At 49.1% G+C, this 12,961-nt stretch overlaps 1 protein-coding gene across 1 annotated transcript; it reads left to right on the top strand.

Annotated features, from left to right (window-relative positions):
• The first annotated feature begins 6 nt into the window (after positions 1-6).
• On the top strand, positions 7-1,075 carry LOC122541303 (histone H3-like centromeric protein CSE4). The gene has a single exon (XM_043677932.1). The coding sequence runs from the start codon at positions 7-9 to the stop codon at positions 490-492; it is 486 nt and encodes a 161-aa protein (XP_043533867.1). The 3' UTR covers positions 493-1,075.
• The last annotated feature ends 11,886 nt before the right edge of the window (positions 1,076-12,961 follow it).

The following is a 12,961-nucleotide window of genomic DNA, read 5'->3' as shown; positions in this document are numbered from 1 at the left end:
GAGAGGATGGGGATGGGAGAGAGTGGGGATGGGCGAGGACGAAGCAGACGGCGCGGAAGTTCACCGGGAGGGGAAAGGACCGTGGGACTGCCAGAGATCCGCCGCTACCAGAACCCCACCGAGCTGCTGATCCGCAAGCTGCCCTTCCAGCGCCCGCTACGGGACATCGCCCAGGGCTTCAAGACCCACCTGCGCTTCCAGAGCTCGGCCCCCATGGTCCTGCAAGAGGCCAGCCAGACTTTGCCTGCTGGGACTCTTCGAGGACACCAACCACTCGGACGGCTGCATCAAGCAAAGGCTATACCCAAGCTAAGCGCTCTCTTCACTTGGACGGGAGACTCAGCTCAGGAGGATTTGCTGTGGCTTTCCCACCGAAATCACTCCTCTGCTGGTCTCAGCTGGGATCCACCCTGTATGGATTACCTTCATTCTTTCCCTCTACTTCTACCCTGTTTTCTACCATTCTCTTCCATCTTACTTCCCTTTTTTTGAAAGGTTAGCTCAGAAACTACACTTTCTCCCTTCTCCAGTCTTTTCTGGTTCAGGTTTCCAGCGGCTGCAGTTCTTCGTTCCAGCAGGACATGTTGGAGCTCAGCGAGGGGCCTAATGTTTTCCACAGGCCTGGCTACTCGGGGTTGGTGGGGACAGAGTTCGAGGTAAGCTATCTTATTGGGTTATTTCAGAGTCACTACAACTTTTACTTCAATTCGAGATTAATTGATGTTTTCTTTTACTTTCCTTTTCCTTAACCTGGTGCTGTCCCTTTCCCAAGTGTGTCTGACGGAGCGGTGCTGGGGAAGGTTGACTTTTCTGTTCTGACTGAGTTAGTTACGGTAGTTCCTCGAGCAGTGCGGCCGTGATAATGCTGTTCAGATGCAAGTTGAAACCTTAACCACTTTGTTTCCTTTCCCCACAGGTCACCGAAGGTGCCAGATTGTTTCCTTTGCTGATCCCTGCCTGGGAGCTGGCTCTGGGTGTGAAAGACTCAACTCTACAACCAAGGGCTGATCCTCAATCCGCGATCAAGGGCTGATCCCCAATCCGCGATCAAGGGCTGATCCTCAATCCGCGATCAAGGGCTGATCCTCAATCCGCGATCAAGGGCTGATCCTCAATCCGCGATCAAGGGCTGATCCTCAATCCGCGATCAAGGGCTGATCCTCAATCCGCGATCAAGGGCTGATCCTCAATCCGCGATCAAGGGCTGATCCTCAATCCGCGATCAAGGGCTGATCCTCAATCCGCGATCAAGGGCTGATCCTCAATCCGCGATCAAGGGCTGATCCTCAATCCGCGATCAAGGGCTGATCCTCAATCCGCGATCAAGGGCTGATCCTCAATCCGCGATCAAGGGCTGATCCTCAATCCGCGATCAAGGGCTGATCCTCAATCCGCGATCAAGGGCTGATCCTCAATCCGCGATCAAGGGCTGATCCTCAATCCGCGATCAAGGGCTGATCCTCAATCCGCGATCAAGGGCTGATCCTCAATCCGCGATCAAGGGCTGATCCTCAATCCGCGATCAAGGGCTGATCCTCAATCCGCGATCAAGGGCTGATCCTCAATCCGCGATCAAGGGCTGATCCTCAATCCGCGATCAAGGGCTGATCCTCAATCCGCGATCAAGGGCTGATCCTCAATCCGCGATCAAGGGCTGATCCTCAATCCGCGATCAAGGGCTGATCCTCAATCCGCGATCAAGGGCTGATCCTCAATCCGCGATCAAGGGCTGATCCTCAATCCGCGATCAAGGGCTGATCCTCAATCCGCGATCAAGGGCTGATCCTCAATCCGCGATCAAGGGCTGATCCTCAATCCGCGATCAAGGGCTGATCCTCAATCCGCGATCAAGGGCTGATCCTCAATCCGCGATCAAGGGCTGATCCTCAATCCGCGATCAAGGGCTGATCCTCAATCCGCGATCAAGGGCTGATCCTCAATCCGCGATCAAGGGCTGATCCTCAATCCGCGATCAAGGGCTGATCCTCAATCCGCGATCAAGGGCTGATCCTCAATCCGCGATCAAGGGCTGATCCTCAATCCGCGATCAAGGGCTGATCCTCAATCCGCGATCAAGGGCTGATCCTCAATCCGCGATCAAGGGCTGATCCTCAATCCGCGATCAAGGGCTGATCCTCAATCCGCGATCAAGGGCTGATCCTCAATCCGCGATCAAGGGCTGATCCTCAATCCGCGATCAAGGGCTGATCCTCAATCCGCGATCAAGGGCTGATCCTCAATCCGCGATCAAGGGCTGATCCTCAATCCGCGATCAAGGGCTGATCCTCAATCCGCGATCAAGGGCTGATCCTCAATCCGCGATCAAGGGCTGATCCTCAATCCGCGATCAAGGGCTGATCCTCAATCCGCGATCAAGGGCTGATCCTCAATCCGCGATCAAGGGCTGATCCTCAATCCGCGATCAAGGGCTGATCCTCAATCCGCGATCAAGGGCTGATCCTCAATCCGCGATCAAGGGCTGATCCTCAATCCGCGATCAAGGGCTGATCCTCAATCCGCGATCAAGGGCTGATCCTCAATCCGCGATCAAGGGCTGATCCTCAATCCGCGATCAAGGGCTGATCCTCAATCCGCGATCAAGGGCTGATCCTCAATCCGCGATCAAGGGCTGATCCTCAATCCGCGATCAAGGGCTGATCCTCAATCCGCGATCAAGGGCTGATCCTCAATCCGCGATCAAGGGCTGATCCTCAATCCGCGATCAAGGGCTGATCCTCAATCCGCGATCAAGGGCTGATCCTCAATCCGCGATCAAGGGCTGATCCTCAATCCGCGATCAAGGGCTGATCCTCAATCCGCGATCAAGGGCTGATCCTCAATCCGCGATCAAGGGCTGATCCTCAATCCGCGATCAAGGGCTGATCCTCAATCCGCGATCAAGGGCTGATCCTCAATCCGCGATCAAGGGCTGATCCTCAATCCGCGATCAAGGGCTGATCCTCAATCCGCGATCAAGGGCTGATAACTGATAGTCAGGGGTACAGGATTCCTAACGTATTGTCAGGGGTACAGGATTACTAGCCGATTGTCAGGGGCACAGGATTACTAACTGATTGTCAGGGTACAAGATTCCTCACCGATTGTTGGGAGTACAGGATTCCTCACCAATTGTCAGGGGTACACGATTCCTCTCCGATTGTTGGAATACAGCATTCCTCACCGATTGTCAGGGGTACAGGATTCCTAATCAATTGTAAGGGGTACAGGATTCCTAACCGACTGTCAGAGGTACAGGATTCCTAACCGGTTTTCAGGGTACAGGATTCCTAGCCCATTGTCGCGGTACAGGATTCCTCACCGATTGTCAGGGTACAGAATTCCTCGCCGATTGTCAGGGGTACAGGTTTCCTAACTAATTGTCAGGTGTACAGGATTCCTAACCGACTGTCAGAGGTACAGGATTCCTAACCGGTTTTCAGGGTACAGGATTCCAGCCTATTGTCACGGTACAGGATTCCTAACCAATTGTCAGGGGTACAGGATTCCTAACCGACTGTCAGAGGTACAGGATTCCTCACCTATTGTCAAAGGTACAGGATTCCTAGCCCATTGTCGCGGTACAGGATTCCTAATCAATTGTCAGGGGTACTGGATTCCTAACCTATTGTCAGAGGTACAGGATTCCTAACCGATTGTCAGGGGTACAAGGAATCTTTTCTGATTGTCGGGGTACAGGATTCCTAATCAATTGTCAGGGGGATTGGATTCCTAACCTATTGTCAGAGGTACAGGATTCCTAACCGATTGTCAGGGGTACAGGATTCCTCACCGATTGTCGGGGTACAGGATTCCTATCCCATTGACAGAGGTACAGGATTCCTAATCAATTGACAGGGGCACAGGATTCCTAACCTATTGACAGGGGCACAGGATGCGTCACCGGTTGTCAGAGTTACAGGACTCCTCACCAATTGTCGGGAGTACAGGATTCCTATCCCATTGACAGAGGTACAGGATTCCTAATCAATTGACAGGGGCACAGGATTCCTAACCGATTGTCAGGGGTACAGGATTCCTAACCGTTTGTTGGGGTACAGGATTCCTAACCCATTGACAGGGGTACAGGATTCCTAACCGATTGTCAGGGGTACAGGATTCCTCACCGTTTGTTGGGGTACAGGTTTCCTAACCTATTGACAAAGGTACAGAATTACTAGCCGATTGTCAGGGCACTGGATTACTAACTGATTGTCAGGGTACAGGATTCCTCACCGATTGTTGGGGTACAGCATTCCTCACTGATTGTCGTCCTAGCCCATTGGCGTGGTACAGGTTTCCTAATCAATTGTCAGGGGTACAGGATTACTATCCGATTGTCGGGGTACAGGTTTCCGAACCTATTATCGGGGGTACAGGATTCCTTACAGATTGTCAGGGGTACAGGATTCCTAACCAATTGTCAGGGTACAGGATTCCTAAACCGATTGTCAGGGTACAGGATTCCTCACCGATTGTCAGGGGTACAGGTTACCTAACCAATTGTCAGAGGTACAGGATTCCTAACCGGTTTTCAGGATACAGGATTCGTAGCCCATTGTCACAGTACAGAATTCCTAACCAATTGTCATTGGTACAGGATTCCTTACTGAATGTGAGTGTACAGGATTCCTAACCTATTGTCAGGGGTACAGGATTCCTAACCGATTGTCAGGGTACAGGATTCCTAACCCATTGACAGGGGTACAGAATTCCTAACCGATTGTCGGGGTTACAGGACTCCTCACCGATTGTCGGGAGTGGTTACAGGGTTCCTCAATGATTGTCAGTGGCACAGGATTCCTCACTGATTGTCAGGGGTACAAGATTCCTCACTGATTGTCAGGGGTACACGATTCCTCACCGATTGTCAGGGGTACAGGATTCCTCACTGATTGTCAGGGGAACACGATTCCTCACTGATTGTCGGGCCACAGGATTCCTAAATGACTGTCAGAGGTACAGGATTACTAACCACTTTTTGGGGTACAGGATTCTTAGCCCATTGGCGTGGTACAGGTTTCCTAATCAATTGTCAGGGGTACAGGATTACTATCCGATTGTCGGGGGTACAGGATTCCTAACCGATTTTCAGGGGTACAGGATTCCTCACCGATTGCCAGGGTACAGGATTACTATCCGATTGTCAGGGGTACAGGTTTCTGAACCTATTATCGGGGGTACAGGATTACTAAGTGATTGTCAGGGGTACAGGATTCCTAACCAATTGTCAGGGTACAGGATTCCTACCCTATCGACAAGGTTACACTATTCATCACCGATTGTCAGGGGTACACTATTCCTCACCGATTGTCAGGGTACAGGATTACTAACCGATTGTCAGGGGTACAGGATTACTAACCGATTGTCAGGGTACAGGATTCCTAACCTATTGTCAGGGGTACAGGATTACTAACCTATTATCGGGGGTACCGGATTCCTTACCGATTGTTGGGTTCCAGGGTTCCTAACCTATTGACAGGGGTATGGGATTCCTAACCTATTGACAGGGGTACAGGATTCCAAACTGATTGGTGGGGTTGCAGGATTCCTCACCAATTGTATGGGGTACAGGATTCCTAACCTATTGTCAGCGGTATGGGATTCCTCACCGATTGTCAGGAGTATAGGATTCCTCACCGATTGTCAGGGGTACAGGATTCCTAACCGATTGCCAGGGTACAGGATTACTATCCGATTGTCGGGGTACAGGTTTCTGAACCAATTATCGGGGGTACAGGATTACTAACTGATTATCAGGGGTACAGGATTCCTAACCGATTGTCAGGGTACAGGAATCCTACCCTCTCGACAGGGTTGCACTATTCCTCACCGATTGTCAAGGGTACACTATTCCTCACCGATTGTCAGGGTACAGGATTACTAACCGATTGTTGGGGTACAGAATTCCTAACCTATTGTCAGGGGTACAGGATTCCTAACCGATTGTCAGGGTACAGGATTCCTACCCTATCGACAGGGTTACACTATTCCTCACCGATTGTCAGGGGTACACTATTCCTCACCGATTGTCACGGTACAGGATTACTAACCGATTGTTGGGGTACAGGATTCCTAACCTATTGTCAGGGGTACAGGATTACTAACCTATTATCGGGGGTACCGGATTCCTTACTGATTGTTGGGGTCCAGGGTTCCTAACCTATTGACAGGGGTACAGGATTCCTAACCTATTGACAGGGGTACAGGATTCCAAACTGATTGGTGGGGTTGCAGGATTCCTCACCAATTGTATGGGGTGCAGGATTCCTCACCGATTGTCAGCGGTATGGGATTCCTCACCGATTGTCAGGGGTATAGGATTCCTAACTGATTGTCAGGGGTACAGGATTCCTAACCGACTGTCAGAGGTACAGGATTCCTAACCGATTTTTGGGGTCCAGGATTCCTCACTGATTGTCATGGGTTCAGGATTCCTAACCGATTGTCAGGGATACAGGATTCCTCACCGATTGTTGGTGTACAGGTTTCCTAACCTATTGACAGGAGTACAGGATTACTAGCCGATTGTCAGGGGCACAGGATTTCTAACTGATTGTCAGGGTACAGGATTCCTCACCGATTGTTGGGGTACAGCATTCCTCACCGATTGTCGGGGTACAGAATTCCTCGCCGATTGTCGGGGTACAGGTTTCCTAACCAATTGTCAGGGGTACAGGATTCCTAACTGACTGTCAGAAGTACAGGATTCCTAACCGGTTTTCAGGGTACAGTATTCCAAGCCCATTGTCGCGGTACAGGATTCCTAACCATTTGTCATGGGTACAGGATTCCTTTCTGATTGTCAGAGGTACAGGATTCCTCACCGATCGTTGGGATACAGCATTCCTCACCGATTGCCGGGGTACAGAATTCCTCACCGAATGTCGGGGTGCAGGTTTCCTAACCAATTGTCAGGGGTACAGTATTCCTAACTGACTGTCAGAGGCACAGGATTCCTGACCGATTTTTGGGGTACAGGATTCCTCACCGATTGTTAGGGGTGCAGGATTCCTAACTGATAGTCAGGGGTACAGGATTCCTAACCTATTGTCAGGGTTACAGGATTACTAGCCGATTGTCAGGGGCACAGGATTACTAACTGATTGTCAGGGTACAGGATTCCTCACCGATTGTTGGAGTACAGCATTCCTTACCGATTGTCAGGGGTACAGGATTCCTAATCAATTGTAAGGGGTACAGGATTCCTCACCGATTGTCAGGGTACAGAATTCCTCGCCGATTGTCGGGGTACAGGTTTCCTAACCAATTGTCAGGGATACAGGATTCCTAACCGACTGTCAGAGGTACAGGATTCCTAACCGGTTTTCAGGGTACAGGATTCCTAGCCCATTGTCGCGGTACAGGATTCCTAACCAATTGTCATGGTTACAGGATTCCTTACTGAATGTCGGGGTACAGGATTCCTAACCTATTGTCAGGGGTACAGGATTCTTAACCGATTGTCAGGGGTACAGGATTCCTCACTGATTGTCGGGGTACAGGATTCCTAACCTATTGACAGGGGTACAGAATTCCTAACCGTTTGTCGGGGTTACAGGACTCCTCACCGATTGTCGGGAGTGCAGATTCCTCACCGATTTTCAGGGGTACAGGATGCGTCACCGGTTGTCGGTGTTACAGGATTCCTCACAGAGTGTCAGGGGTACACGATTCCTCACTGATTGCCGGGCCACAGGATTCCTAAATGACTGTCAGAGGTACAGGATTCCTAACCACTTTTTGGGGTACAGGATTCCTAGCCCATTGGCGTGGTACAGATTTCCTAATCAATTGTCAGGGGTACAGGATTTCCCACTGATTGTCAGGGGTACAGGATTCCTAACCGATTTTCAGGGGTACATGATTCCTAACCGGTTTTCAGGGTACAGGATTACTATCCGATTGTCGGGGTACAGGTTTCCGAACCTATTATCGGGGGTACAGGATTACTAACTGATTGTCAGGGGTACAGGATTCCTAACCGATTGTCAGGAGTACAGGATTCCTCACTGATTGTCGAGATACAGGATTCCTAACCGATTGCCAGGGTAGAGGATTACTATCCGATTGTCGGGGTACAGGTTTCCGAACCTATTATCGGGGGTACAGGATTACTAACTGATTGTCAGGGGTACAGGATTCCTAACCGATTGTCAGGGGTACAGGATTCCTCACTGTTTGTCGAGATACAGGATTCCTCACCGATTGCCAGGGTAGAGGATTACTATCCGATTGTCGGGGTACAGGTTTCCGAACCTATTATCGGGGGTACAGGATTACTAACTGATTGTCAGGGGTACAGGATTCCTAACCGATTGTCAGGGTACAGGATTCCAACCCTATCAACAGGGTTATACTATTCCTCACCGATTGTCAGGCGTACACTATTCCTCACCGATTGTCAGGGTACAGGATTACTAACCGATTGTTGGGGTACAGGATTCCTAACATATTGACAGGTGTACAGGATTCCTCGCCTATTGACAGGGGCACAGGATACGTCACCAATTGTCAAGGATACAGGATTACTATCTGATTGTCGGGGTATAGGATTCCTAATCTATTATCAGGGATTCAGGATTCCTCATTGATTTTCAGGGTACAGGATTCCTCATAGATTGTCAGGATACAGGATTCCAAACTGATTTACAAGGGTACAGGATTCCTAAATGATTGTCAGGGGTACAGGATTCCTCACCTATTGTCGGGGTACAGGATTCCTAACCGATTGTCGGGGTACAGGATCCTTACAGATTGTCAGGGGTACAGGATTCCTAATCGATTATCAGGGGTACAGGATTCCTAACCGATTGTTGGGGTACAGGTTTTCTAATCTATTGACAGGGGTACAGGATGTGTCACCGATTGTCGGGGTTACAGGGTTCCTCAATGATTGTCAGTGGCACAGGATTCCTCACTGATTGTCAGGGGTACAGGATTCCTAACTAATTGTCAGGGGTACAGGATTCCTCACTGATTGTCGGGGTACAGGATTCCTAACCAATTGTCAGGGGCACAGGATTCCTCACTGATTGTCGGGGTACAGGATTCCTAACCAATTGTCAGGGGTACAGGATTCCTCACCGATTGTTGGGGTCCAGGTTTCCTAATCTATTGACAGGGGTACCGGATTACTAACGAATGTTGGGTTACACGATTCCTCACTGATTGTCAGGGGTACACTATTCCTCACCGTTTGTCAGGGTACTGGATTACTAACCGATTATTGGGGTACAGGATTTATAACCTATTGTCAGGGGTACAGGAATGCTAACCTATTATTGGGGGTACAGGATTACTAAATGATTGTCGGGGTACAGGATTCCTCAGCTATTGTCAGATGTACAAGATTCCTAACCGATTGTCAGGGATACAGGATTCCTCCCCGATTGTTCTGGGTACAGGATTCATAACCGATTGTCGGGGTATAGGATTCCTTACCAATTGTCAGAGGTACAGGATTCCTAAACATAAGACCATAAGACCATAAGACATAGGAGTGGAAGTAAGGCCATTCGGCCCATCAAGTCCACTCCGCCATTCAATCATGGCTGATGCGCATTTCAGCTCCACTTACCAGCGTTCTCCCCGTAGCCCTTAATTCCTCGAGACAACAAGAATCTATCAATCTCGGCCTTGAAGACATTTAGCGTCCCAGCTTCCACTGCACTCCGTGGCAATGAATTCCACAGGCCCACCACTCTCTGGCTGAAGAAATGTCTCCGCATGTCTGTTCTGAAATGACCCCCTCTAATTCTAAGGCTGTGTCCACGGGTCCTAGTCTCCTCGTTTAACTGAAACAATTTCCTAGCATCCACCTTTTCCAAGCCATGTATTATTTTGTACGTCTCTATTAAGTCTCCACTTAATCTTCTAAACTCCAACGAATACAATCCCAGTATCCTCAGCCGTTCCTCATATGTTAGACCTGTCATTACAGGGATCATCCGTGTGAATCTCCGCTGGACACGTTCCAGTGCCAGTATGTCCTTCCTGAGGTGTGGGGACCAAAACTGGACACAGTACTCCAAATGGGGCCTAACCAGAGCTTTATAAAGTCTTAGTAGTACATCTCTGCTTTTATATTCCAACCCTCTTGAGATAAGAGACAACATTGCATTCGCTTTCTTAATCACGGACTCAACCTGCATGTTTACCTTTAGAGAATCCTCGACTAGCACTCCCAGATCCCTTTGTGCTTTGGCTTTATTAATTTCCCCACCATTTAGAAACTAGGCTATGCTTTCATTCTTCTTGCCAAAGTGCAAGACCTCGCACTTGCGCACGTTAAATTCCATCAGCCATTTCCTGGACCACTCTCCCAACCGGTCTAGATCCTTCTGTAGCCTCCCCACTTCCTCAGTACTACCTACCTGTCCACCTAACTTCGTATCATCGGCAAAATTCGCTAGAATGCCCCCGGTTCCCTCATCCAAATCGTTAATATAGATAGACCACATCCACTGGGTTTCCCTGGTCTAACCTACTTGTTACCTCTTCAAAAAATTCCAACAGGTTTGTCAGGCATGACCTCCCTTTACTAAATCCATGTTGATTGGCAGAGTACAGGATTACTAACTTAGTATCAGGGGTACAGGTTTCCTAAATGGTTGTCAGGGGCACAGGATTCCTAACTGATTGTCAGGGGTACAGGATTCCTAATCGATTGTCAGGGTACAGGATTCCTAACCAATTGTCAGTGGTACAGGATTCCTCACCAATTGATGGGATACAGGATTCCTCACCGATTGTCGGGGTACAGGATTCCTAACCTATTTACAGGGGCACAGGATTTTTAACCGATTTTCAGTGGTATAGGATTCTTCACCGATTGTCGGGATACAGGTTTCTTAATCGATTTTCAGGGATACAGAATTCCTAACCGATAATCGGGGTACAGATTTCCTCACCGATTGTCGAGGTGCAGGATTCCTAACCGATTGTCAGGGGTTCTGGATTCCTAACCGATTGTCAGGGGTACAGGTTTTCTCACTGATTGTCGGGGTACAGGATTCCTCACCGATTGTCAGGGGTTCTGGATTCCTCACCGATTGTCGGGGTACAGGATTCCTCACCGATTGTCGGGGTACAGGATTCCTCACCGATTGTCGGGGTCCTGGGTTCCTAACTGATTGTCAGGGGTACAGGATTACTCACTGATTGTTGGGGTACAGGATTCCTTACCAATTGTAGTGGTACAGGATTAATTACCAATTGTAAGGAGTACAGGATTCCTAAATGATTTCTCACCGATTGTCAGGGATACAGGTTTCCTTACCGATTGTCGTGGTACAGGATTCCTAACTGATTGTCAGGGATACAGGATTCCGAACCAATTGCCAGGGATACAGGATTCCTAACCAATTGTCAGGGGTACAGGATTCCTCACCAATTGACAGTATACAGGATTCTTCACCGATAATCGGGGTACAGATTTCCTCACCGATTGTCGAGGTGCAGGATTCCTAACCGATTGTCAGGGTTACATGATTCCTCACTGATTTTCAGGGGTTCTGGATTCCTCACTGATTGTCAGGGGTACAGGATTCCTTACCGATTGTCTGGGGTACAGGATTCCTCACTGATTGTCGGGGTACAGGATTCCTCACCGATTGTCGGTGTACAGGATTCCTCACCGATTGTCAGGGGTTCTGGATTCCTCACCGATTGTCGGGGTACAGGATTCCTCACTGATTGTCAGGGGTACAGGATTCCTCACTGATTGTCAGGGTACAGGATTCATGACCTATTGTCAGGGGTACAGGATTCCTAAATGATTGCCGGGCTACAGGATTCCTCACCAATTGTCAGGGGTCCAGGATTCTATACGATTGTCGTGGTACAGGATTCCTAACTGATTGTCAGGAGTACAGGTTTCCTCACTGATTGTCGGGGGGTTCTGGGTTCCTCACTGATTGTCAGGGTACAGGGTTCCTCACCGATTGATGGAGTACAGGATTCCTCACCGATTGTCGGGGTACAGGATTTCTAACCGATTGTCAGGGGTTCAGGATTCCTCACAGATTGTTATGGGTACAGAATTCCTCACCGATTGTTGGGGTACAGGATTCCTCACTGATTGTCAGGGTACAGGATTACTCACCGATTGTCGGGGTACAGGATTACTCAGCGATTGTTGGGGTTCAGAATTCCTAAACAGTTGTCGGGGTACAGGATTCCTAACCGATTGTCGGGGTACACGATTCCTAACTTATTTGCAGGGGGTCAGGATTTTTAACCGATTAACAGTAGTACAGGATTCTTCACCCATTGTTGGGGTATAGGTTTCTTAATCGATTTTCAGGGATACAGAATTCCTAACCGATACTCGGGGTACAGATTTCCTCACTGATTGTCGAGGTGCAGGATTCCTAACCGATTGTCAGGGGTTCAGGAATTCTCACTGTTTGTCAGGGGTTCTGGATTCCTCACTAATTGTCAGGTGTACAGGATTCCTTACCAATTGTCAGGGGTACACGATTCCTCACTGATTGTTGTGGTCCTGGGTTCCTCACTAATTGTCAGGCATACACGATTCCTCACCGATTGTCGGGGTACAGGATTCCTCACCGATTGTAGCGGTACAGGATTCATTCCCTACTGTCAGGGGTACAGGATTCCTAAATGATTGTTGAGGTACAGGATTCCTCACTGATTGAAGTCGTACAGGATTCCTCACCGATTGTAGCGGTACAGGATTCATTACTTATTGTAAGGGGTACAGGATTCCTAACCGATTGTCGGGGTATAGGATTCCTCATTGATTGTCATGGGTACAGATTTCCTAACCGATAGTCAGGGGTACAAGATTCCTCACCAATTGTCGGTGTACAGGATTCCTCACTGATTGTCAGGGGTCCAGGATTCTAAACGAGTGTCGTGGTACAGGATTCCTAACTGATTGTCATGGATACAGGTTTCCTCACTAATTGTCGGGGTCCTGGGTTCCTCACCGATTGTC

The sequence above is a fragment of the Chiloscyllium plagiosum genome, chromosome 37 (genome assembly GCF_004010195.1).
Source record: "Chiloscyllium plagiosum isolate BGI_BamShark_2017 chromosome 37, ASM401019v2, whole genome shotgun sequence".
Taxonomy (NCBI): domain Eukaryota; kingdom Metazoa; phylum Chordata; class Chondrichthyes; order Orectolobiformes; family Hemiscylliidae; genus Chiloscyllium; species Chiloscyllium plagiosum.
This window is presented reverse-complemented; position numbering and strand designations above follow the sequence as displayed.

What these genes read in the sequence shown, in the direction of transcription:
- LOC122541303 (XM_043677932.1), top strand. Translation starts at nt 7, where the DNA reads ATGGGGATGGGAGAGAGTGGGGATGGGCGAGGACGAAGCAGACGGCGC.